The sequence below is a fragment of the Cyprinodon tularosa genome, unplaced genomic scaffold (genome assembly GCF_016077235.1).
Source record: "Cyprinodon tularosa strain WSP-4 unplaced genomic scaffold, ASM1607723v1 ctg679, whole genome shotgun sequence".
NCBI lineage: Eukaryota > Metazoa > Chordata > Actinopteri > Cyprinodontiformes > Cyprinodontidae > Cyprinodon > Cyprinodon tularosa.
The window spans coordinates 258,789-286,445 of record NW_024039428.1 but is presented as its reverse complement, the minus strand read 5'-3'; the positions used below and the strand labels follow the sequence as shown (position 1 = coordinate 286,445).

Here is a 27,657-nt window from a genome sequence, read left to right as displayed (position 1 = left end):
CTTCATGCCAACGGGCCTACCTATAGTGGTTTGCAGTCTCAGTTTAACACAAATGAAGCATCATCCTCCACCTATATTATAAAAAAAACAAGCCACTGGAGTTCTGCATCACCATCCAACCAAACCGCCTCCCTTCATACTCCCACATCTTTTTGCCACGGGAAGAAGGTATTGGGCTTTAATTCTCTGATTTATACTCGCATTTTTTTTTTTTTATTATTATTATGGCCAAAGTTATTTCTCTGGTTCTCTGTAATAATTGATTAACTCATTTGTCACTTTTTTCCCCTTTTTTGTGCTTTCTTATGCGAGTTTCTTCCCTTCATCTTTATCTCAGTTAATTAGGAATCTTTTCTCTGCTTTGATGTTACTCCCATTTTTTTTTTTTTTTGTCTCCCACCATGGCATATTTTATCACTTCTTTATCAGGCCTCACTTTTCTCTTATCTTTTTTGTCTGTTCTGCCCCATCCACTTAAGTCACCTTCCCTATGTGTAAGATCAGCATGCATTCTCACTCTCTTGGGACGTTTCCTAACCCTTTCTTAATAACATCTAATACAGGATGTTACCACCTTTGATGTTGGCTGTGAACATGAAGGTAATGTGGCAACACGGTAACATGCTGATCTATCTGTTTCCCCTTTTGAAGGTCCCATGGTGATTATGCTGCAGAAGTCACTTGTGAAAATCATCAGTGATGACGTATGCAATAGGGTCATTGGGGGAGGGGTCACATCCAGGTTGTTCTGCAGTGGAATCCTGATGGGAGGAGTCGCTGTGTCCAAGGTGGGTGAGTATGTACAACATCAGCAAAGGAAGAAAAGGGGGAGATTTTGACATCTTTGCAATCCCTGTGCTCTCACATCCAAACCTGGTCTAATTATTTTTACTTGGTCACATATGACGCTCCACAGGGAGACTCTGGAGGCCCTCTGGCATGCCTTTAGGAAAGCGGGAAGTGGTTTCAGGCTGGCATTGTGAGCTGGGGTGAGGGCTGCGCTCGTCAGAACAAGCCTTGAATCTTATCCAGTGTAACCAAGCTCAGAGAATGGATCAAAAAGAAAAAAAGCATTTGAAGACCAGGAAGATGTGAGGAGAAGCAGTTACAAACAGTAGTATTTAAGTATGATTTTATTAAGATTGAGGCCAACTCTCTTTGGGTTTAATCTCTTTAACAGCCAGCATAGCATACTGTTTCCTAGGGCCCAGCTGTTCACATTAATGACTTAAAACACTTTATTTGGTTGCTGACCTCCCACAGGAACTCCACAGACTCAAGTTTTAAACACTTTCAAAAGGTTTTGCATCCCTGCCTGTTGTTCTGACATCTATTCACGCAATATGTCACAGGTGGATACACTCTACAGTTAGAACAAACCATGATGAATTCGGGAAGACTTTTCCTCGCAAGGGTTCTTTAGTTTGATTTCATAAACACTTCAATTTTGCTGTTTGTCGATGCACATTGTTGCCTCAAAAATGACCTACTTTGTAACATTGCAACATTGTAATATTTGTTTTGTCTGTTTAAAGTAATATCTGACAGGTAGATGATGCCCCATCATTTCACCGTAGCTTTAGAGTGAAACTTTAAACTTAGACAAAACCACAAATTTGAATAGAAATACTTAAATAACATAATCAATGAAGGAAACTGGTCCAACACCATTTAAAGTGCATGTTCATGTTATCCTTAGAATGCATTAATACCTGGCTGAAATGGAAGAAAAAAATTGCATCAATCAGTCTAAAAGCCTGTAATTTACTTTGGAAAACTGCCAATGGTTAAAGTGTGCCAAACTTATAATCAGTGGGCCCAACTAAGTAAACATCTCAGTATCCTCCAAGATATATTTTGAGATATTTTTTGTTCTTTTATTTTTTGGTCTGCATGTTCTCTGACTTTTGGCAAAATTAGTAAATTATTTGACAAGATATATCCATACAAATAGATGTGTGCAGGTTGAACTGTAGATTTAGCAGCTAAAATAGCTACATTTAGCATGGGCCCCTGATTAAAACTCCTTTGTAACCAATGCCTAAGAGTTATGCTGACATAAAATGGACTGATAAACTATAAAACCAAACAAAATGTTTATTTTTGGTATGTAGTTCTCTCTGCAAAACTAGCGTGTGAAAAAAAAAACACATAATGAAGTTAACAATTTCTTTGTTTTTTTTTAGCAGAAAAGCTACAGTCGCCACTTTTGTCTCTCATAAGCCACAGATAAACGGTATCTTGTAGACAGAAGCCCTAATAAGTGATGGGTGATGCTCCTGTTGTCTTTCTCATCTGTATTTTTAAGGCGTGCTAGCCCATTTTCAGCAATCCTACAGGTAAAGCTATGCAATTGGTAGAAGAGGGACACAGCTTTAATTACCTCTGCATATGATGTGCAAATAGTCTTTTGATATATTAAAGCAGACTAAAAGGGTGACAGAACATTTTCATAAATTTTGACGTTTGTACAATTTGAACATGTCTTGTCTTGAAGAGATATGACTTGTATATCATATTTTCTTACTGAATGCTTTGATTTGGAGTTCCATTGTGTGCCTGCTTGTTTTATGGTTTTATATGAAAGAATTTTACAGATAAACTCCTTTTTATTTGACCCTGCAGAGTCTAAATACATCACCTGCTTTTCCCGTCTTTGACGCATTCTTGTTTGGTAGATTATATTTTACATAATAAATGCATGTGTTGAGAGAACTCATCCCTTCCCACAGTGGAATTGTAATGAGGATGTACCTCTCCTCCCTGTTGTGAGCAGCGTGCTTACCTGGGGAACAGAGATGACAAGACAAGCTCCTATTGTAAAATAATACCTTTCTTTGTCACAGCTCTATCTTATTACCCTGCCAAATGGGCATGTTGACTTCAGGAGGTGGATACACATATAGTGGGGAGTGATGAGGGATCTACTGTCTCATCTGTCTTCATTAAAGTCACAGCAGCAGTGGGAAAATTGGAAAATCAACATAGACAGTGCTACTAATTTATGTATTCATCACTTTTGCTACATGGGAAGCTTTGTTTGTCGATGTGAAGATCTGGCTGAATATCTTCCAGGATTTGCAGGAGTCTGTTCTTTACTGGAAATGGTTTTATTTAAATATAAATATGTGTACAAAGGTACAAGCAACAATATCTCAGTTCTAGCAAATAAAATTATTAATGCATCAATATAAAAATGAAAAAACAAATGGCATTTAGTTGTGTTCAACTAAAAGAAAATGAGCATTTTAACTGCAGTTGATAATTAAACAACTCCAATGTGAAAAACTGACAGCGACAAAAAAAAATCAAAAGACAGATTACAGATGTATATAAAGATTTACTTTACAATAGCAGCTCATAAGCTGTACTTTAAGGCTTATATAAAATATAAAAATAAAAGACAAGCAATGATGTTGGTCTTCTCTCTTTCAGTGACAGTTTGTTCACTCGTCAGGCTGCCCTGGCACTAGCTCGCATAGACAAATGGCAGTATGGAAAACATCCAGGTAGTAATCAGATGAGGAGAATCCCATATGCTCAAACGTGAAATGGAGATGAATATAAACGCTGAAGGTTTTTGTCACAAGACACATTGTTTGCATGCAACAAAGAGAGAGAGAGCAAGAGCCATTTGTACAGATGCAGAGTGTTTCAGGGTAGTTCTGGTTCTTGTAAACATAGTAAGACAATTCGATTGAATTTGTAAAACTTTAATGATCCACATTAGGACCACCAATGACCTATCACATAGCTTTTCTGAGCCTTTCAGTGGTTGAAACTATGTTCAAGTTTAGAGTTCGAGATTGCCGACATTTTCCTCAACACAGCTTTTGATTGTTCCAATCTTTGTTTTACAATCAGAAAACAACAAGTGTTGGCTCATATTTTTCCCCATACCGCTCTTACCATCTTTTAAGTTTCCGTCCTAACCTTTTCCTTCTTGCACATGTTTAACATTTACTGTACACACATTCTCCTTGTGTTTCCACGTTATCCGCTGGAGAACAACACTTCAAAAGTCCAAAACATGTCATTACCAGTGGATGCTCCAGGAATACAGCTACACAAGATGTATTCCGCTCTTCATACAGTACAGCGCCAGCAGCACTCGTTGGCCAGTACATCTAGCCTGTTGTGCAGAATAGGATAAGCCTGTCTCTGTAAATAGCTCAGTCTTTTGTTAATGATAGGGACACAAATGTGCTTAGAATTGCTTTCGCATGCCAACAAGACATCATATGACAGATTAACAAAACGAAATGTTGTCCATATTGTTCTTTATTTTTTGTTGGTGTTTTCTTTTCTTTGAATATGTTAAACCTTTGTGAGATCTTCTTTCCAAGTATTCATGTGGTCATTTTTGACATGTAGTGTTGACTCAGAGTTAGGAACTGGAATGCAGGTTTAAGGATATCCCAGCTAAGATGTAGTCGTGTTCCACTTGACCCCTTCCATATTCAGACAATTCGTGTAAAACCTGCTGAGGCATCACACACACACTGTTAAATTTTCCATCTTCAGATCCATCAAAGGGAAGTTTGGTTATCCAACGACCATAATCATAGCTGTTCAAACAAATCCTTGCAGGACTGTCTGAGTACATAGGTCTCTTATCATGTTATTTCAACCACAAAAATGGTATCTACTCACTTCTCCTACTTTTGATTCTGTTAACATTTTTCGTGTCCTATCAGACATGAGTCTGCATCCGTTGAGTCTGCCGGCCGTAGTCGGACTGTTGGGAAGACACTTGAGAGGAGGCGTAGGAGAAGCGAGATGAGCTTGACACCTTGCTGGCCTGATCTGATTGGTCATACGCATCAACCTTGTCGTAGGAAGATGGCTTAACATAGCTGGTGAAGGCACGACCGTAGGTGGCAGGAAGGTAGGCCGAGCCACTGTAGAGGGGATCTGTGGGATACATGTTGGCTGATTGGGTCGGCGACTGAGGCTGCTGCTGCTGGGCTTGTGGCTGCTGTTCGTATGAAGATCTGCTCACGGTGTTGGTGGCACATCGATGGGAGAACTCGTAAATACGAGGTTGAGTGCCATGCTGGCCATATATAGGGCTCGGGGAAGGCAGCTGTGATGGTGTGTAGACTGGCCGTGAGTTGGGCACGTACTCTGAAAAGCCACTGTTGCGGATGTGACGATCATCATGGCCCCGGACATTGTAGTATCCGTTGGTGGGGTCCTAAGATGAAAACAAAGAAAATACAAATCCTAGCTATTAAATATGCTTGATATTATTTATTGTTGTGCAAAGGTCTAAGAAAACAATAGTGCATACAGTTCTTGAAGAAATATACAAACTCCTAAAGGTTTTCAAGGTGTTCTCATGTTGCCACTCTCAACATATATCATGGAACACCTATTAAGATGTAATGCAATGGATTATGTTTTCTAATGGATATTTAGCTTTATTCATCTCCCAGAGCTCTAACTGATTTAAAAGTTTTAGCTAAAAAAAAAAATCCCTCCTTCAAGATAATACTACCACAACCATGGTCAGTCTGTTGGAATTGGTTAACAGTCAACTATAGCCCCATTTACACTACCCTTCTGAAACTGTGCCAAGATCAGTCTGAGCACGGTAACTGAGATAACTGTTGAGTGTAAATGGCACACACAACTGAACTGGACCACACCAGACAAAACCAAACCGCGCTTACATACAGTAGTACTCTTTCATCAGTAGTGCTCAGAGCAGTTCAGTTCTGGATCGGTTCTAAGATGACCAAGAGCGCATGAACAGACCATGTTATCTCCTTACAGTCAGCCTCTGTAATCATGAAATTTCAGACATTCATAAAAATACCAACTTGTTGCTTAGTAGTGTGATGAACCCAGAGATGGGAAGTAACGAAGTACAAATACTTCGTTACTGTACTCAAGTAGATTTTTCTGATATTTTTACTTTACTTTACTACTTATTTTTATGGCGACTTTTTACTTCTACTCCTTACATTTTTACACAAATATCTGTACTTTCTACTCCTTATATTTTAAAAAATTGGCTCGTTACTTTAGTTTTGAATCATTTCAATGGAGTTACCGTTATTATTTTTCACGTCATCAATACCAAATTCAATCTAATTGGATGGGAATCTATGTTGCATTTGACGCACCACTACAAGATGAATCAACAGATGCGGCGGTATTCATTCGCGGCAAATCATTGCAGCTTGGTGGTGGTGGCGTTAGCATAGTAGTATGGACGACGAGATGATTGAAAATGAACACAGAGATCTAGTCCTATTGGCAGACATCCATTTAAAATGTAGGCAACGGCATGAAAAAAGTGGTTTCTACTTTTACTTTTATACTTTAAGTAAATTTACAAGCCTATACTTTGTTACTTTTACTTGAGTAAAGAAGTTTAATAAGTACTTACACTTTTACCAGAGTATTTTTTAACACAAGTGTCTGTACTTTTACTCAAGTACGGAAAGTGAGTACTTTTGCCATCTCTGGATGAACCTAAACTCCTGTTGTTGTTGTTAACTGCATCTGTAAGCCCTGATTAGACTTTCCTGATATCCACTTTCTAAAAGTCGATTCTGTCAAGTAAATTCACCTAAGGCTGCCTTCTTTGCCTGACTATCTGCAAACTTCCTGAATGTTACGGGTGGCGCCATGTTGATTTGCTTGTTTACCTCTAGAGAGCAGTAGTACTGTAGATTGTCATTAGGAGGTGAGGAACCGTGCTAGCGTGGTGTGTAAATGGTTGTAAGGAACAGAGTTCGGCATTGTTAACTGATCCAAGCTCGGCACTGATCGGTTTTTAGAGGTTAGTGTAAATGGGGCTTAAGTCTTAGGTCTTTGTTGGGTTAAGGTGTGAGAGGTCTAGAATTTGTCAAAATGTTTTTACAACAGCTATCACAGCTATCCCTGATCTAGCTGCTTTTTTTATGAGGCCTTCTCCAAAGTGAATAATTTATTCTAAGAACAAACTACAGGAGATTCTGTTTATGAACCGATTTCTTTTTTGGGTTACAAAAGAAATGTGTCTGGATATATGTACAACTTTCTTTTAAAAATGTGTTTTGTTAAAATGATAAACCAAAAATATGTTGGAGTAATTGATGCAAAGTGATATATTTGAGAGGTAAGTATAAGTTGTAAGAATGTTGTAAAATACTCTACTTTGTACATTGATGGTCGTTTTTTTTAAAGTGTTTTGAGTTTTACCTTGATGTCCGATCTTTCGTCGTCCTCCTCCTCCAGGAGGTCGCTGTGTTCTGTGCGAGATGTCCCTGGAGACTCACTGCTGTTTGGAGCCTGAGGGAAGACCAAGCATTTCTAAAGAATTACAAGAATGAATAAGACCTTGCTTGAATAGGAACAAAAGGACAGTTTGAAGTTTCTGTTCCAGTGTCAATGTAACCCCTTTCTTTGTAGCTCGCATCACTGTCTAACTCACAGGGAAGTAAAAAAAAATATACATCACACCTACCATTGGTTCTTTGACATCCTCCTCATCATCGTTGCCGCGAGAAGCGTTGTGATCACTGTGAACAATCTGAACCCTGATATCACTCTTGGAAAGTCGAGTGCATCTTTTACCTGTGGGAGTTGAAAAGGGTCTCAAGTGACTTTGTTTTTAACATTTACATATTTAAATCCAAGATAAAACTGCAAAAAAACAAAAATCTGCATTCAGCATGAGAAAAAAGAGATTTGTTAGATATGAAGAATTTTCTATCTCGCACATACTGACCATTAAGCTCACCTTTGCCTGTGTGTCGGCAGCAGAGGGACACCAGCGTAATCACACAGATGAGCAGGACACAACCCCCACCTACTGCTCCCCCAACAATTATCAGCATAGGTAGGGCTTCTGTTATAGAAGAAGAAAAGGGCAGGGGTAGATGGAAGAAAGACAGTATGTCAAAAAATTTGAGGAAAAGAAATCAGAGGAAACCAAGAAACTTGTCTTCTTTAAATTCCTTAAAAACACTGTTGCTATAAATCCATAAAACGTATGCTTCAGTCTTCTCACAGCGTCTGCAGCATATGCGCATGTGGACAATTCTGCATCGTGGTGCTTGACTATTGTCTCTAATCTCTCTGATGGTAGGGTAACAAGGCCTGACATGCTATGAAGCAATAGACAGTAATCTAATTAGAGATTCCAGCAGAAACTGCTGCCCTTCTCTCTCTGGAGACCCCTGCTCTGATACGTTGATGTAAATCACTGTCGAGGACCCTATTTCAGGTGTTTGTAAGGTTAACATTGGCTCTGCTAATTCTGAAAAAAAAAAAAAAACAGGTAAATTCAAGACCACTTCAGGGGGTTTGCAACCTCATTGTCTGAGCCTAGCTATGCAGTGGTGATAGAGATTAAGATCTGAACCACACACACGTCGTTCCTTATCAATATCTACGTTATGGGGAAACAATATTCATTAATATAAACATGATTAAATTACAATTAATTAGAAGAGTATAATTAAGATAACCGCAAACAGATGCTCAGTTTTCTCCAATTAATCTCTAATGTTCTTGTATCAGGAACTGAGAATAACACTATTACACTATACACCTTCTATAAAAAATGTTAAAATATGTCCAAGCTTAGGTCACCTTAGCTTATGCAGCTGTAATTACACTGCAGAAATTGTACTTCTCATGTAGGGATGAGTAATACAACAGAGCTAGCTGCTATAGCAGGGCACAAAGCTGCAATTTAAAATGTTGCCATTGCAACAAATGCTGTGATTTATTAGTAATTATAGATTTTTAAACGCCCTTCTTAAAATTTATTAATGAGCATATAATGATTTCATTATTCCTGTTGCTGAGCACGTGGCTCCAATATCATAATTTGTCATCCACTATGACAAATTAACTCCAACAGCCAGCCATCTGCTTGCGGTATTTACAAGACAGAAAAGACTTTAAAGATCAAGCAGCAGAAAGTATAATCCACATGGTTACCCTGTTTTTACCAGTAAGGATTAACACAGGAAGCAGGATAAGTGTAATTTAAAAAGTCAATGAGTTATTGCTGAAAATATGGTTATTAATCATGTTGTGTTGTGTTTTAGCAACCATTTGCTATGGATGATATTTGTAGTGATCATATTATCATCTTTTTTATTGGGGCCACTGAGCATAGCTGTTTTTTTCATTAGTTTATTACGAGCCACCATGACAAAAAAAAAAAAAAATCAGCATTGTTTAATAGTCTACCAGTAATTATAAGATGACAAAGCTTTAGAAAATGAAACAGCAGATCCTTATTTCTCCATATTGTGGCCATCAAAGCTATGATTAGTTAGGCAACACAGCTGACTACTACAGGAAGCAAGAAAAGTGGTTATGTTGCAGGGCTGTCAACTCTCACCCATTGGGCGTGAGACTCCCGCATCTCAGGGTCTTCAAACCCTTTCACTCCATATCCCCAATTTTCCACACTAAGAAATATCGGACACTAAAACTCAACTCCATCCTGATGCCCTGTTTATACCCAGTCATATTAATTTATATTATATTATATTATATTAAAAAATACCGGGATTTCTGAGCAGTTATTACAACGTATGTCATTTGAACTTTTATCTTTATGTTATCTGGACTAAGATTATTCACTTTGTAAATTAATGCAGACCTTAATCAATCTAGTACTTCAGTAAATGTGAATAGAATGTACATCAGCTAGCTTAAATTATCAATGTAGAGACTGAGTGTAGGATCACATAAAATGGTTTGTTTTCTCTACACATAGTGTTTTTTTTTAGTGAGGTTTAATCCTTGTTTCCTCTTATTTAGCCAACTGATTTAGTCCCAGTTTTTATCCATGTTTTCCCCACAAGTTAAATAATTATTGCTCAGTCTAGTTGAATAATCCCCCATTGGAATTTGGAACTAATTAAACCAACACAACTATCTAAATTCTTAAAGCTTTGAGGTATGCCTTACCAACCCATAGGAGGTCCACAAAAAAGAACCATTTAATTCTATTTGTCAAAAGATCAGCGACCAAAGAAAAGACCAACCAGATACACAGAGGATGTGCAGAACAACTCACTTATCCAGGATTGATAAAGGAGGAACCACAGGGACGTTCTAATTTTTTTTATTATTTATTATCCTTATTTAGGTCCATCGAATATGTTTAGAAACTTAATTTCCATCACACCTTCCAAAATTAAACATTCAGGGGAATGCTGTCTTGTGTCATGGTAAGTTTCTATAGAATCTACTAGGGCTTAATCGGTTAATTAATCGGTTTATTAATCGTGATTACCGGTAATCAATTGTTGAAAGAATCATTAACTAATTTAGTAATTGATTAATAGTTAACTTGAATATAGAGAGTCTAGAACATGCTTTTGCTGACAGAGCAACCTACCTTGGGCAGAAATTATACCAAAATAGCAAAACAAATATTTTAAACTGTTGTATTTGAAATAAAAAAACTATTTCATCTGTCATCATGCTCTATTGAGAACTCTTCAAGTGGAAAGGTTTTAGCTTCAGCTAGTTTAATTTCGTAAACATTCTTCTTTAAGGAACCTTTGGCTATCTGATTATTAATCGAAAAAAAATTACTTAAAGGTAAATCTATTTTGCAAAATAATGGTTAGTTGCAGCCATAGGAATCTAGAGACTCCTAGAGGGTCTGAATTGTTCAGCTTTTTTGTCACTTGTAAGAAAAACTAATAACATAATGAGTTAAAATTTTTAAATGCTTAGCCTATTACCAAATATTCATAGACAGTGAAGTTTGCATGGGATTTGATTCCACTGGTTCCTGTATTAGTGTCAGTATTCCACTAATAGCTTATTAGTTCCCCATTGTTTATTTTACTTGAACTGCATAGAATACTTAATAAACATAGTTGTGAAATTATTAGTTTACGGTTTATTTAAGATGAAGTATTTTAGTAGGTCCCATTCTTCTTTACTCCAGTTCTCTAAAAATCACCAGACATTAGAAAATATATAATGTTTATGTATAATGTGTGAAAACATTTCCATATAACTGCAGATAATTTATGGTTATTCAGTAACATTTACTGTGCTATCAAAAATTCCCCATTTAGCCACTTTGTTTCAGTTAAATCCTCTTAAAACCTACAACCTGTAGCTGCACCTATCCTCAGAGCCTTTTAATCTGACCATGACAAGGGTTGCCTCTCCAAACTATTTTAAAATCTCACTCACGGTTTGGTGAAAAGTTGGCAGCCCTTGTGCTGTAATTTTATTTGGTTTTGCAGTTTCTGCTAATTGGATTTATGGGACAGATCTATGTTAATATCATTTTAACATTATATACAGAGCCGCTCTCAATGTTTACCTTGCTCTTTCAGTGTCACCAGTGCAGTCCCTGTGCCGAAGCGATTCCAAGCAGTGCAGTTGTACCGCATTTGAAAATCCTGAACCAAAGTCTCAGACAGCACCAGAGAAGACTGGACTCCATGGTCAGTGGTTACAGTCTGCACTGAGTAACGACCAGAGGATCCAGAGGACAGACTCATGTCCCCAAAGGTCCACACCTGTGGAGGGTAAACATTAGGTTGGAAATTACTTTTTTACGTAATGAATCTCTGAACAAATGACCAACGCAAAGGCATGCACACTTGTTTATGGATCCCTGTCAGCTGCTGTCAGAACCAGTTTATTCTGCTCTCCATCTGCTGACCTCCAAGGTGCTCTGTGGCTGACATGGCTCATAGGCTCATCCTTAAGCTACCATCAATATCTACCCTGCGGGTGAGGCCCAACGAGGGTTAGGAGGCCATGCAATGAAATAGGGATCCTCTCTGCTGTCTTCAGCTTGAGGACAGCAGGGCACCTGTCTCTCACTCCTCTTCAAACCTTAATTATCCCATTCCAGCCCAGTATACCTGCAGCGGTTCAACAGGGTCAGCTGAGCGATGCCTCTCTGGCTGCTAATTGAATGTAGTTCTGTAAATCCTGCAAAACCCCCATTGTGCGCTGCTCCCCTCACTCTGGAATCCTTCCAGCCTCTCTGTGCAATTACAGCTGTGAATATGTGCACCCAAGTGTGTGTCTTTTAACAAGTCAGGCTGAGGTATGTTGGAGCAAAGGTCTGATGCTGAGGTCAGGGCTAACATTCCTCTGACTGCGCTCTAATGTGGGTGTGGTAAGTAGAAATATTTCAGTGTTTTATTCTCCCACAAATGATTAAATACACCGCTACACAAACAAAGAGGCTTGCTTACAATCTTATCAGGTGGAGGGCTGCTTCCCACGCGGCACTCAAGTTTGCCCTTTGAGTGCTTGACAGCATGCTGTGTTGCGTCTGCTGTGATGATAGGTGGACCTGGTGTGAGGATGGCAGAAAAATAGATAAAGGAATTGTTTTACTTAACTGAAGCTTCAAAAAGAAACCAAAGAATCCATAACCTACCAATTTAAGACGTTAAAACATTTAAGATTTTGTTAGCTTTATTATTGTTATAGGGGAGTACACAAAGCAAGTTAAGGTCAACAAGTCGGGATGTCTGCTACAGAAATTTAGGAGAGTCACAGACAGTGCATTCATTTTTTAAATCACCATTTTAGTGAACTTTGTAAACCTCTGCAGTGAGCATCTTTAGCAGTTTTTATTAACCAGCCTCGCTGGGGATGTGGCTTTAACATGTTCGTCACCCCAAAACAGATTTTTTTGAATCGTGTAACTTCCTTATGTGGTAAAAAATCAGATCTGTTTCCGATAGTTTTCAAAGCGCCTGCAGTCTGAGTGGTCATGTTGCATTTCATCTGACTCTCCTGTTAATCATCTAGACTCTGACTAATCACTCATAGACTCTGACTAATCATTCATAAAGAACCCTCTCTGGCACAGCAGTCACTGCTTCAAAAAACACATTATAAACAGTTCTGTTCTCTTGTCTTACATTGCGTTCTTCTTGTTATGATATGATTATATTGTTGTCAGCTCTCAATGTCAGATAAATTATAATAACATAGAGACCATAACAATATTCCATAAACATTGCCCAGCTAAGTGACGTATACATTTCTGTTGTGCCCATATGGGTTTGGGCTGTGAAACATTCAGACTGGCGTATGATCTTGGTTGCAATTAAGTAGCAACCTGAACAACCACGCAGAAAAAAAAAATATTTCAACAAATCATTGAAAATGAGCAACAATGCATCCTTAATGACTGACAATGTATCCTTAGTTTAAGATCAAGATCTAGTGCGAAACTTAAAGCCCATACAACTAGTCAAACTAATTATGGGCAAAGAAGAGTTTGACTGCATAGAAACTGTAATATTTTACTCTGTCTATTACCCACTGACCTTTTTTCTTAATCTTAATAGGATTATTAAAAAAATAATTTACCTAAATAATGACAAGAGAAAACAGTTTCTGAAATTGAATACAAACTAATCATCTGCAAGTGCCAAAGTATCTCAAACTTTTACAAAGGAACAATAGTTTGTTTCTGTAAAGTCATTTGCTGCAGCCATTACTCACCATTTACTGTTAGAGTGACATCTCTTTCTGCAACTCCTATACGAGGAACAATGGCCTTGCAGGTGTACGTTCCAGCATCCTCCTGGGTAACAGCCTTCAGCTGCAAGGTGTTACCATTACTGAGCACCTGGAGAGAAATTCAAAGAGACAAGTGAGAAATGTGTCAGAAAGGGAAAAGCGAGAAATTAAGCGGTAGAGAGAATAGGCAGACAAAAGAAGCCCAAGCCTTCAGCAGGGGCCCCCTCATTGCGGAGGCAGCGCAGAGGTGGGCTGACCATTGTAAGAAATGCTGGTGGTTGGAGTTTAATTTCATTGTGAAGAGCTTTAATCACAGCATTAAGCACTCCAGCCACCGGTGAGTGACCGTGCTGCTGGGGAGATTGTTGTAATTAAACAGTGGGGACAGATCGTGGCATACTATGTGTTAGTGGGCCCTAGCCTTTGGAGCTTCTACACTCACTCACTCCTTAGCTCATTGATCCTGTCATTGCATCAAGCTGTGATTAATCCATTTATCCCTGCTCTGTCCTCCTCCCTCCCTCTCTCCATCTTCACATCCGCCCTCTCACTCTCTCTATTTTATTTTTTTATTTCAACACACTTATGGAGTAACCCAATTAATCCATTACTCATGGTTGTCTAAGGGGCAGTGGCAGTGGGTGGATTAGAAAAATGCCTGCACATTTTGCTTGGAGTGGCTGAAAGTGTTCACTCTGAGAGATGACGGCACCGCTTTTTTTTTTTTTTTTTTTTTTTTTTTTCCAACAGCGGTCTGCGCTGGGGCTGCTTTCTCCAGCACAGCTTCAGAAATTATATTAGTGGTCTGGAAAGAGGTTCCTAAGGGACGCTACCTTTAATGGTGTGTGCAGGGAAAGACATTTACCAGAGTGATGTAAAGTTAAGATGGAAACTTCTCATTATTTCAACCCAAGAAAGTGACTTTGAGGAGACAGATTCAGGTGTTGTGTCTAGATCTTTTTTTTTTTTTTTTTTTTTACCTGAGCAGCAGAATCACTGTTATAAAAGATACAGGAATGTTTTTTAAGACAAATACCAGACAATCACAAAATTAAAAGTAATTAACAGGCACTTTATAAAAAAAAAACAACAAAAAAAAAAAACATCAGCATTCTTGCTTCCCAATAGCAGAAAATAATATAACAGAAATATTTGGCAAGTCTGAGATCAATTGAAATAGAGTTTGTTGCTCTGAAAGGTTGGAAAGCTATCCAGTAAGGAACAATCTATTTATATCTTTTACAGTTTAGAAATTTTTGCTGTGAGATTCTGTTAAAAGGTTGAAATAATTTAATACCTGACTTACATTAAATAACTCTCTTTGGGTCTTCTTTTAGCTTAGATGGTTCTAACATTACCTCACACTTCCTCCATGACACCACTTTAGAAATATTATGAACTTGGAAGCAGCTTTCCATTATTACTGATTACATGAAAGAGAACCAAGATGGTTGTATACTGTTGGGTTTGACGGTGTAAATACTAATGCGGAAAAAGAGTTGAAAGAAGTTTTCATTACAGTCTAAGGTTCAGAAGTAAATGTTATCAATTTTGCTATATCAAGTGTCGATGAGTGTATCTGGTTAATATCCAGAAGAATAATTAGCCATCTATATATTACAATACTATGAAGATCTGCTCGGATCACTTTATTTCAGCAATGACATTTTCAAAGGTTTTGAGAAATGGATATATCATTAAAATGTAAAGCTAGATTTGTGGAAACCATGGAGGGTAGAAGAATAAATGCCTATTATTCCCACATTTTAGTTGCATTCATTTACAAGCATTCATATCACTATAAATATATACTGTTATTTCACTTAAAGGTATAGTGGAGGATTTTCAGAACAGAAATGCCTATTAAACACTTGCAAGAGCATGCACAAGCCAACTTCTCCTTGTGAACGCTCTGTTTAAAAGTTGCTGTTTGCATCGCTCATACAAGCTTACTTTCCAAAAGAAGATTTGCAATTTTTCCACTATGTCAGACTCACCACCGGTAAGTGAAAATGGGAACGAGCACTTAGGACAGTCTTATGTAAACATATCACCAGAATGATTGACAATTGTGAGAACCACTTATTTTGATGATTCAAATAACAACATCCTCCACTATACCTTTAAGATAAAGACCATATATGCATGCAAGGCTGATATAAGCAAATTAATCAGCTATTTTCATGGAAAAACAACTGATTACCCTGTATTTTTTCACTTTTTCCACCTTGTATAGATTAATAGCAATAATGGCTATCTTTGCTCCATACCCTTTTAAGAAGAGATCATCTAACATTTATTTATAAGCCCCTTCAGCAGTTCACAGAGCCATATCTCATAAGAAAAGGAGTAAAAAAAAAAAAAAAGCCTTTACAGGTATACTATCAATATGCAAATTTTCTGAGCCACTAACTTACTCCGTCCTTGTGGGAACTATCTGTTAATCCAGATCATTGGTCACAGAGGAAGCTAATGGCTAGTACAAGTGTGACCATGACCTAAGTGGGTCTGTACCAATTTAAAAAAAATTACTATCAAAAGTGTCATAATGGATTGTTCTGATGAAAGATGAATGATTTCTCTGATCAATATCTAGGTAAAAAATTTACAGCAAAGTGGATTATTTTTTTAAAAAAAAGAATGATTTTTTTATACAGCTAAGTAATAAAAAAACATGTGTTTAGATTGTTTATAACAAATAGATCAGCCATGACTGGGTAACCATTTGCATCAGCTTCTGGGACCAGTTATTCTGAATTTATACTACCTGATCAGAATTCTGCCTTAAAGGTCTTAGACCACTCCATTAATCAATCTTACATGAAGCTAAAGGAAGAAAAAAACAACAATAAAAAATGGATATCATGCCAAAAGAGAAGCAAAGTATGGACAATATGGTAAGATGTGATCTTCTTATAAACTGTTTGAAGTCAAGTAGTAATTTCTTTTACTTTGAACCAGTTGTCAGCTGACTGATTGACCAACTGATTGCCTTTGACTTATGGCAGCATGCCATGTGCACATATTTTTCTGTATGAATCTGTCAGTGGGCAGACAGTTTTCTGCCAGAGGCTCTAGCCCGAAGGGAGCTAGCTGTGAGAGTTGTTGAAGATTCAGCCAGGAAAAAAGTGTCAGAAAAAGTGTGTGGGATTCTTGCCTCAAGGCCATGTGCAAATGTTTCTCTCTGGAGGAATGTCAGCATTGAGGTTTAACCATCAAGATAAAGTGGTGACTTATTTTTGCTGGTTGACTTACCACGCTGGAGCCATGCTTTGTCCAGGCCAGAGTCAGAGGAGGGTTTCCAGTCCAAGCACAGGTAAAGGCAGCATCCATTCCTATGTCTACAGTCATTGGCTTGGGCTCTGACAGCAGTCTGGGGCCAACTAATGTAAAGCAAACAGTTTCAATCAGAAAGAAAATTATTTTCAGGCAATATTCACCTTTAAGATGTAAAAAAAAAAACAACCAAAAAGGCAGCTTGCTCTTCAGCATTTCTAGTTTCTGAACTAAAACTCACACTGCACATCGACCAGCGTGCTGACATTGGTGCTGCCCACGGAGTTGGACACCTCGCAGGAGACTGGGTCGGTGAAGTAAGAATAGTCCACTGTCACCTCAAGGCTGTCCCCATTGGCCTCTGAGATGGGCACACCTCCTTTTGACCACCTTGAAAGTAAGAGTAACCATATTAAACTGTTTCATTTATTCAGGAAATTTAATTAACCATGCATATGAAAACGGTCATTAGCCGATTCAAGGCCAGTGCCAATCAAACGCTGCCAATCATGAAGCTAATTTCACCTAGATAATTGACTGGCAAAGCTTTTAATTTTTTTTTTTCTAATACACATCTGTGTTTTCAAGAAAGACTGAAATGACATACTTTATGATCAAATCATTGCAGATAATGTCATTTCCAAGGATCAATGGGAACAAACTGAACTGAAAGAAATGGGATACCTGTAACCAGTGATCTCAGGGTTGGCAGATGCAGAGCAGATGAAGAGAACTTTGGCCCCTTCAGTCACGGTCTGAGGTTGGACGGATAGGGTCACTGAGGGAGGATCTTTGAGGAGCAAACATGTTCATGTTAAAGTTTCAGGACTAACGCTGGCAATCCTTGAACTCTTCATCTATTTTTCATGTTTTAAAGATCTGTATAGAAAGGTACATGCACTTACGCTGGACACTGATAGTAACTGAAGTCTGTCGTCCAGCTGGGGCAGCTGGGTTGAGAACCCTGCAGGTGTAGGTGCGTCCAGAGTCACTGTCTTCTGGAATGATTGGAAGCATACTGACAGCTGCCTCCCTCTTCCCATCCTCCATTAGTGTCTACAGAGTTTGGACAACAACAATGTGGAAACTTAGAAAAGAAAACTTCCTCAATGTTGCAAAAAATAAGTTATTACTTTATGACACTGTGGGCTTTATGTTTTATGTGCATAGTTTGAAAATTGCATTCCCGTTCTTTGGAATGTCAGTTAAGTCATATATTTTATGTTGCAGCCACAGAATATTGTGCTGTTTCTACAATTTTCAGAATGCTCCCTGTCAGCGCTCCGTGTTGGTTATCATACTTTAAATCTATTTACTCCTTAGAAATCAATACTTCTAAGTAAGTAAAGCAGTAGATTCTTAGGATTTGGCTTACTGGATGCCGACTTTTTCAATTATGTTTCTAAAAAATGCATAAAGAAATTTTGAGTAAAGTGATATAGTGCTTTGAAAGGCTGTTTATCTCCCTTTAACTTTTTCACATTTTGTCAAGTCAATGAACCGCAAAATGCATTGTATTTTATAGGGGCTTAATGTAATGGACCAAAGTGATGCATTTAATGATAGAATGATAAGAAGACTCTATAAATATTAATGCTAAAGGCTTACTAAAGATATTGAACTAGACTTTAGATCTAAACCATGCCATACTTGCTCTGGCTGCATATCTGAAGTTTTGGTTCATTGTCCGGGTGAGAGCCCAGGTGCCCTATTTTAGCTGTACCATCTTCCCACCAGCTCTGACCATCTTTATTGTAACAAAATAGGTCCCCACTACTTTCTTTTCAAAAATGGTTTTCTTCTAAACGATTTATCCAAAAATCCCAACTGATTTTTTTAACCAAAATTGCGATTGTGTTTTGATTTGATATTCCTTCACACTAAAGACAATCATGTGTTTTTTTCAGTATTCAATTTTTTTTTTAATGCTTCTTTCCAGGGTTTCATTTTTTTGTGACCTTAAAAGCTGGCCCCACTCTACTGTCACGGGACTTTAATATTACTGAAAAGAGGCTTACTTCTACTTGCATGCATGGATCTGTATGCTAGCTGCAACTCTCTCTTCTTTTCTGTGTTAAAGCAAACCCAATTTCAGTGCATTGCCACCAACTTAAGAGCTGGACTTAGAAAGTCAGGGTCTTAAACACACTGTGGTCAAAACTAAGTTCCTCTGCAATATGAACATTGTAATTATATGACAAAGGCAATTAACTGCGAAACCCTACTTTCTCTAGATCAACCATCTATAAAGGTCATATTTGTGTAACACAGGACTAATACTTGTCCTGCCGACATATTTACAACATCTGAGCTGTAGATGTCTGTATTGACAACTAGTGTGTTGCTTTCTTCTCTGTTGAATACCCTTAATGCTAAGCTTAAGGATGTTTGTGGCCATGTGTGCCTTATTTGATAAGGGAGTAAAAATGTACCTAACACAATTCTGGCATTGTGTTATAAGATAACCCTGCTTCTCCACAACTTTCTTCCTGACCTGCCTGGTGTTTTGGCTGAGTCTGCATGATGGTATGGTGCTCACTAATTCTCTCAAGCAAACCTCAGGCCTTCATAGAACAGCTTTATTTACAGTAGGATTAAATTAATAAATTAATTAAACAGAGGCTGCAAAAATATAAATTATGTGGTGATAATGAAATAAAATAGGTTAAAGTTATAACAAAGTCTAAAGAGAAGATAAGATAACTACAAGGGCCACAGAGAATGTGGGGGGTGAGGAAAAGTGTGACGCATTGAGTGTGAGCTGAACCTTTTCCTTTGACAGCCAAATCAATGGAGCAGTTCCTTGGCTAGACAGACAAAAAGCACATTTATGCTAGATCAAATCACATCACCACCTGTCACCACCACTCACTTGGACAAAGCTTTGTCCGACCCTCCACATGGCCTCAGTTGGGAATATTGACGGATATTTGCTCCGTTATTCACAAAGCGGCCTCATGTTTTAACTGAATATTGATGCCACTCTTCTCCTCTTCAATTTCTTATACCTCACATCCTTTCATATCGCTCACCATTCTGACCCTCGCCCCTACCCCCCAAACCCACGCCCACCTCTCCCTCTTTTGCTTCTTTAAATGTGGCCTTTAGCGTCGTTTAGAGTGGTCAGGGAGCATGAAATATGTGACACTTTCCCAGCCACGGCCCGCTGACGCTTTGGTGCATCTCCATTGTGAGTCTACATTGTTTTGGGTGCTTTCCCCGCTGCAAAGGCTGTACTGTATGAAACGCTCATGCCTGTCTGAGCTTTGGCATGCTCCAGTTATGCTGTAGTATGGTTGCATTAGCAAGCAAAGGGGGGCGGGGGTGGGGAGGTGGAAGCATAAGAGGGGAAGGTGGTGTTCAGAAATGAGTGATAAGTGAAAACAGAGGGGGGGCAGCTAAGAAGTGGAGAGTAGTGGAAAGATATTTAGAGCCCTCAAGAGGACTTATATTTTCTTTTAATAGTCCTGTATTCAATGATCTATAAATTAGTACAAGATTACACGGGCGGTTAATGATTAAGCCCACTCTCACACTACCTTGGAATAAATGGCCATCTCCATGACCTCTCCGTCTCTGTACCAGGTGATATCAGCTGCAGGTTTAGCTCCCGAAGCTCTGCAGGTAAGGTTGTGCGGTGTGTGGGCCTTCAGACGTACAACAGGGCCGCCTTCCACCACTGGGTCAGATGGAGGAACTGTGGATCAGAACAAAAACATAACCATAAAAAAAAAGCAAGATTCAGGTGAACGCACATGCTGGCTGAAGCTTGCTATAGCTTTAAGCTTATCAATGTATGACTACAACTTATTACTACTAAGCATCTTTTAACAAGGTGTAGTTTAAGACATAAGGACCAAAAAGAGTTGCTAGTTGGCAAGAGGAAACAAAAAAGAAACACTCAACCTTGTTTATTTCCTTTCTGGAGACTAGCATTATTACTCTATTTGCTCCCACCGTTGCAGAGTGATGTTTCAGTCGAATTGCTTATTTGTTCATTTATTTGCATGGTTTCGCACGCACCACTGGCAAGCCGAGCGTGCCACCCCTGATGAAGGCGTCTATCTCCCCCGACCAATAAGAAAAGGCATAAACATGGGGTTTGTGCTGGCCTTTCTCGCACCCTCCGCCGAACCAATTTCGCTGTGTGTATCTGAATTGTCAGAGGTCCTTCCGTTGCCGCAGCATGGACACTAATGGAATCCGAGTGCTAGGTGATTTTAATTTCCATGCCGATTCCCCTGACTGCACTCCCACCGTTGACTTCTTTGACTGTGCAGGATTGCTTTGGTCTCATCTGGACAACATTGATTTATACACACACACAAACACACACCTACACACCTCACACACATGCAGACTGTTGCACATACAACACAGGAAAGCCGCAGTTCCTTCTTGATAGTTATGTCCTCACAAACAGCTAAACTGGATCCTGATTTCATTTCTATGTGTATTTCAGAGGCATGGTGATAATGAACATCCAGCAGGAGTCTTAGGAAGCTTTCCCAGGAGAAGTGGTAGATTTTCTTTGATTCTCATGGCTTTGCATTGTGTTTATGTATGTATATTCATATATAGATGCAACTGAAGAGTGCTTTGATCATTGTTGTGCAGCTGTAAAACTAAATATAAAGGTGAGCAGTTGAGCAAATATCCACAAACCTCAAACTTTTCACATATTGTATCATTACAGTCAGCAAATATGATGTATTTTATTTGCCTTTTATCTCCCAAACCAGCAAAATTGTTCCCTTAGTGTGAAGTGGAAGGAAAGTTACGCATGGTTGTCAAGATTCTGCACAAATACAAATGTAAACAAAATGATTTTTCCCCCATTGTTGTTTTAAAGAATATATTAGCAACTCTTTGTATAGTCCAGGGTTTCAAAGAGTCCCGTCAACATATTATCTCACCTGACTGGGAGCTCATTTGGTGTTCCTCCAAAAGGTACCACTGGCCTCTAGATTGCTTTGCTAAAGTATGCTACCCTTTTATAGCCTTTGAATTTAGATAAACACCTGTCTTAGCAGGTTTGCCGTTTACTGTACTTTTCCCCCCAGTTTCTAAAAGTGGATTTGCCAGTGCTTTGTGATCTTTACAAAGCTTGGGATATTTTTTTATAGTCAGACTGTACTTCAAACACCAAAACAGCTTTCTCCCTAACATATCTGCTGTTCTAGAATTGCAATGCTTAAGGTAGTTGCACTTTGGAGTAGCTCCTTTAGCTTGATTCTGATATTCTTTTTTATTCAATTTCTCCTTGGGGTTAATTAAGTATTTTTGAGTTTAATTTTCTTGAACATGATGATGCTGTTCATTTACTGTTCTGTAAAAGCACCATGTTGCCTTCACAGAACAGCTGAAGTTTATATACAAACTGGTGGACTCGTTTTGCAAATTAGGTGGGGGGGATTTGGTGATTCTATTTACAGTTCTTAGAGCAAAGGGGGATAAATACTAATAAATACCACACTTTTGAGATTATGTTGAAAATTTTGTGCATATTATCTTTCTTTCACTTTCCAAATATTTATCACTTTGCATGGGGCTAGATGATGAAATGCACCCCATAATACACTGAGGCATGTGGCTGAAATAGGGCAGATAGTCTTTTGTTCTATTTGAGATCCATGGGAAGTTACCCTACAAAGAGAAACCGGAGCTCCAATCGACAACAATAAATTAAAGAACAGCAGCTTCTGAAGCTCAGTGTGTCATAACAGCTCTGCATAAATTCTTCATTTGAGTTCCCCTCTCCTGACAAGGATTATTTGCGTCTGTAGTAATATATAGAATATTGACAGGACTAATTAATGGAGTGGCGTTCCTTTGTATGCCACCAGATGCCAGCAGTGCTTTCTGTCTTGCATAAGGTCTGTCACTTCTAATCCTCTTTTCAATCTGACCAGCACTATCACCCCTCCCCGCCACTACCACCACCCTCTTCCCTCCACTCTTGAAACTCTGTGTGAAGAAGTAGATCACTCACATCACGTTAATGTACAAAACCGCCTTGCAGTTGATAGATGTTGTGGCTTGCTGCAAAATGTGCTAACTGTGCAGATCTGGACCTTCAAGCGACTATGCGAGTCATTTGTGACTGCAGCAATCACATTATCTTGGACCTGTACAGTCTTGATTATTGCCACTGAGAGTATAGGCGTTTCCCCTCATTTTATTTTTCTTGCTGAGGTTTGCTTGGCACTCTTGTATAAAAAACAAGATTTTAAGCAGCTATGGCAAAAATCGTTACCCACTTAGTCAAGAGGAGGTAAAGTAAATGTATTAGTACATTACACAACTTTTAAACAGAGTTAGAATTGTACAGTGCATTGAAAATCCATTGGCTGTTTACAGATTTCTTTTCTTTGTTTGTGTGTTCTTTTTAAACGTAGGAGTTTCAACATCAAACATATTCTAATGTCATCCAAAATTAACGTGAGTAAATAATAAGTGCAGTTCTTAATGGATGATTTTACTCCTTTAAGGTAAAAAAATATATATATCCATGCCAGCAAGACAAATTGTGAAAAAAAAGAGTAAATCTGATCTGATAATACTAAATCTGATTGATTTTGATTTGTTTGGTCTTCTTTCTATACTTTTTCTAAATTAGAAAACAGAAATTACCTGTCCAAATAGTGCTGATAGTAAGGAAGTAGGACGTGAAAAATGGATGCTTCCTATTTATAGTTTATCTAGCAACATAGGAGCTATTCGTTTGCCCACAACCCTTTGCCTGACAGGCACAACCAACCTCACAGAGTTGAATAAAAATACATTGTTCTGTTACCTGTACGGTGTGTGACACATACAAATGTACACAGCTTTATATGTTTTGGGTTTTATAATGGAAAGCTTCAATCAGTCACTACATCTGTGTAACTTTTTGTTTTTATTTATAGTTCTTTTCTAAAAGGCAGTAATCCTAATTTGACAAGCATTATCCATGTATGTTTCTATTTTGTAATGATGTCTGCAAGGGTGAAAGCTTTTTGGATTCAGCACAGCAGGCTTGAGTTCTTTTCTTACAGTTGACTTACTGTTGAAAGTTTATGGGATAATAGCAAGGAACTACAATTTGCACCACTCAGATGGAGGGGTAGTCAGCAAACTAAGCCTTGAAGAAATGGATCAAATCATGACACACATCAACGAGTTGTAGATTTGAACAATTTCTTTTAAATTTACCAATTTTTCCAAATTACATTTGTCTTTCTGCCTTGTTGTTGCATGATGAAGACACTCCCCTTACTTTTCCCCCCTTTTTTCACAGCCCTGCCAGCCTGCAGACCCTCACAGGGGCTGACTATGAGGATCATGATTGAGCTGTGTATCTTACCTAGTACAGTGAGCTTGGCACGGTGGGAGCGTAGAGCCGCCTGTGTACCCTGACACTCATACACTGCGTCATCCGCCAACTCTGCTGAATCGATCAGCAAGCTGTGCTCGCCTGATAGCGGGTCGCCCATTAAGGAATAGCGCGTCCAGCCTGCATGAAGCCAACACAGTGAATAGAGTTAGAAGCAAACAATCTGAGGAACAACAAACACATATTTGAAAGGAATAAAAAATAAGCAGGGTCCTTCTTTGAACAAAGGCAACAAAGAAGTGGAAAAGCTCTTTCTAAGGCACAAGTGAAAAGCATACAGCACCTTACAGGGACCAGGCATTTAGTTATTGTGTTAGCACAGTGGCATGAAGCTTGAAATGCAACACGTGATAGTTCTGCTGTATGAGGAGGCTGTCCTTTAAACACAGACACAATAAAGATGGGGTTGCTAAGGTCAAGAGGAAGCCTCTCCACTTTCTCGCTGCGCTGCTACACATTTAAATGTCAGTGCGTGACAAAAGCCAATTGATTATCCATTTTCCTACAAGACTCTTAAAATGTTAAGCAACAAATTAAAGTTTGGTGTGTTCAGCAGGATACTGATCTGTCAGGGGCGCTTTCTCACCATTCATTTGTATAAAAAAAAAAAAAACAATGGCTGACAGAGAGGGGGTTGATTTCTAATGAGATCAGGCATTGATTGCAACAAGACCAAATGAGACAGAAAGGACAAATAAATTTAGAGGGAAGGTGAGGTCAGTAGAAACAAATATAGTGCACCTACCTGGTAGGTCTCTCTCTCCACCCAATGCCAGACCATCTTTGGTCCACTGGACCATTCCTCTGTAACCCACAATCACACAGGGCAGAGTCACGGACTGGCCCTGCACCACTACCTGGTCCTGGGGCTGCTGGGAGAAGTAGGCCGCTTTGGTGGCTGCTGGGAGACAGAAATAGAAGGACAATGTGAACATTGTTTCTCTGCTAATTGGATTTACTTATTAGTTGTAAACATACAGTTGTACAATAGAGAGAAATCCAGTGGTAATTATTTTTTTCAGGAACATTTTTATAAAAATTGGGTGTTAAATTATGGATTTTGAAAGAGTGACAAAATACCATTAAACCAAATAAAAAACCAAACTTTCTTCTGGTTGGGTCATCACAAGAAATATTAAAACAAGAGAGCAGATCAGTGACAAACCACAGCAGACAAATGACTACTGTCAAATTTAACATTAGATTTAGCAAAATTTCAAGGTGGGTATCATCTGAACTTTAGAACGAAAGCCTAACTTCTGGGAAAATATAGGTTACTTAGTTTTCTAGTTAGTTTGTTACACCTTAACTATTTCTAAAGACCATATGCTTGTATGTTCACTGACATGACGCAAACAGATACTTCCAGTGAGAAAAATCTGCCACTCTTTAAATTTGTTTCTTTGTAAAAATGGGTGTTAAACAATCAAAACACCATAAAAGTTCCCGGGGGAACCATCCATTTGAGCCTGTTGAAAGTCAGTTAAAGACACCTGCTGCCGTTTCGCCGCTGTGTTTAAGTAAAAGGCGTATACTCTCCCTGCGGATTGGCTGGATTGTCTTCACACACATGCCGAAGCGCAGCATGAATACAGATAGTCAGCTCCAACTGTTTGTGCCACTATGCTAAAGATTGAGTATTACAAATCCTACTGGCAGGGGAAAGATGGCAACACTCCAGAGGTAACTAATCCATAGGGGAAGGTAGGGTGGTGAAGAGGGTGATGAGGTGGGTTGGTTATCTTTGCAAGGTGTCTGTGTGATTTGGGAAGAGGACTTATAAAAAAAAAAAATGAAAAAAAAAATCTTCCCTCTTTCTGTGTTGCTCACAGAATAAAGACTGTCCTATTCATTCAGTGCTAAGCCCCCCCTCCCCCTTTTTAACTGCTTCCCTTGGTGTGAGCGCTTAAACAGACAGACCCCCCCACCACCACGGCAAAGAAAACCCTTGAAAGGAGGGCAACATACGGTGGCCAGAGACACGCTATTGTCCCCTTGTCCCTCTCTTTTAATAGGCCTCTTCATTTCCAATCAATCCTGCTAAATGCAAGTTTAATAGCTTTTCAATAGCAGCTTTTCCCCCCAAGAGGGTGGATGGGATTTTCTCCCAGTCTGAGTCTTTTCTCTTTCTTCATCTCTTTTCACTCCATTCCCCGTATTTAAAAAAAAAACCCGTTTGGAAAGGGAGGGGAATTCAGAGATTGTTGGCACTGTTTATTCCAAACTCAATTACCCACTTCATCTCTGAGTCCAAAATGGACTGAACGGAAAGGGGGGGGACGGGAAAGGGGGGGTCGTCTTCCTTCATCCTTTGAGTCCTCCTCCCGCCAGTGTCACGCAACATCCCAATTAAAAATGCCAAACAGTGAGCTCATCAAAAACGTTAGTTCATCCCAAGCACATGTAGTTCTCAGCTTCCCCCTTAAAACCCATTTTCATTTTTAACCCATTGTTTCTAATTCCCCATCTGCCCCCCAAGGAGGTGTTCATAGTTTAATAAAAGAAAAAAGAAAAAAAAAAAAAAAAAACTTTCCAATATTCTCAGCCTCCACATTACTTTATCTGAATGTGAGTTGGCAGTGGGTAAAAACAGGTAGGCTGTATGTGTGTCACGCACTGTGGATCAAAAGAGGCCAATTTGAGAGCGTCAATGAGAAGTGTAGCGTCTTTGAGCTCAGGCTATTAGGCATTTACCGAAGGCTTGAATTTTCTCGTCATAGTCTTAAAAAAATAAATAAATAAATGTCTTTTTTTCTCTGCCTGTCCCTAACGTGCTGCCTTTATGAGCTACTGAGTGTTTCCTCTTTCTCTCCATGCAGAGCGAGCTGAGGGTTTTCTTTCCCATCCTTAAAGCAGTGCAGACATTGATTGCAATTAAGTTTCTCGCCCAGAATATCTAAATGTTTACAATGGGTAATAATTCACTGCATTGGTTGATTGTTGAGATGGATTACATGCACTGAATTGTTTCTCTTTACCTCGCCTACATACCATTTTTCATGCTTGCAAATGGCAATCAACCCTACGCGTGCACACATACAAGTGCAGTTATACAAACATAAAGTGCAGCGCATGTGCTGTAGAGAGTGTTCTTTTATACCCTATAAGTGATTCATGGCTCTCTAGATCCCTTATTGAAAACGCTGAACGGAACATCTCGACTGGCTAATGACTCATGCTAGATTCCTTTAATTCCTCCTTGCTGAATTAGACAATTCTTTGACGGTGTATTAGCAGCTTAATTACATGAATACATTTCTGACATGGAGGGAGATGGAATAGAACAGAGAAAGAATTGAAAAAGTAAGAAGATGTGGGTGTGAAGAGGATGGTTGTCAGTGTGGGATGCTGTGTCACGCACTTGTACTCAAGTACACAAACCCAAACGGCGATACTTTGAGTGTTTTTTTTTCCAACAAGCTAATATGAAAAGTTACATACTTATAAAAACAACGGCAGCCCTCTTAAAATTTCTTCTGTGCATCCATTTATTCATATTTTATCAGCTATTGGGCTACTGGGTA

The 27,657-nt window shown here is 38.9% G+C and overlaps 1 protein-coding gene across 5 annotated transcripts in view; it reads right to left on the bottom strand.

Moving 5' to 3' along the window:
- Positions 1-3,094: 3,094 nt before the first annotated feature.
- kirrel3l (kirre like nephrin family adhesion molecule 3, like) overlaps positions 3,095-27,657 on the bottom strand; it is a 48,164-nt gene continuing 23,601 nt past the window's right edge. Inside the window, exons 2-15 of one of the 5 annotated variants that reach the window (XM_038267584.1) lie at positions 24,879-25,034; positions 24,104-24,253; positions 20,298-20,455; positions 17,664-17,814; positions 17,443-17,548; positions 17,000-17,148; positions 16,738-16,865; positions 13,465-13,591; positions 12,198-12,298; positions 11,309-11,507; positions 7,724-7,843; positions 7,460-7,569; positions 7,195-7,305; positions 3,095-5,197 (exon numbers count right to left, since the gene is read on the bottom strand). In XM_038267584.1, coding sequence (XP_038123512.1) covers positions 4,694-5,197; positions 7,195-7,305; positions 7,460-7,569; positions 7,724-7,843; positions 11,309-11,507; positions 12,198-12,298; positions 13,465-13,591; positions 16,738-16,865; positions 17,000-17,148; positions 17,443-17,548; positions 17,664-17,814; positions 20,298-20,455; positions 24,104-24,253; positions 24,879-25,034 — 2,270 coding nt within the window. In that variant the 3' untranslated portion in view covers positions 3,095-4,693. The remainder of the gene's footprint in view (positions 5,198-7,194; positions 7,306-7,459; positions 7,570-7,723; positions 7,844-11,308; positions 11,508-12,197; positions 12,299-13,464; positions 13,592-16,737; positions 16,866-16,999; positions 17,149-17,442; positions 17,549-17,663; positions 17,815-20,297; positions 20,456-24,103; positions 24,254-24,878; positions 25,035-27,657) is intronic. The other 4 variants (XM_038267586.1, XM_038267585.1, XM_038267587.1 and 1 more) reach the window with 4 other exon arrangements.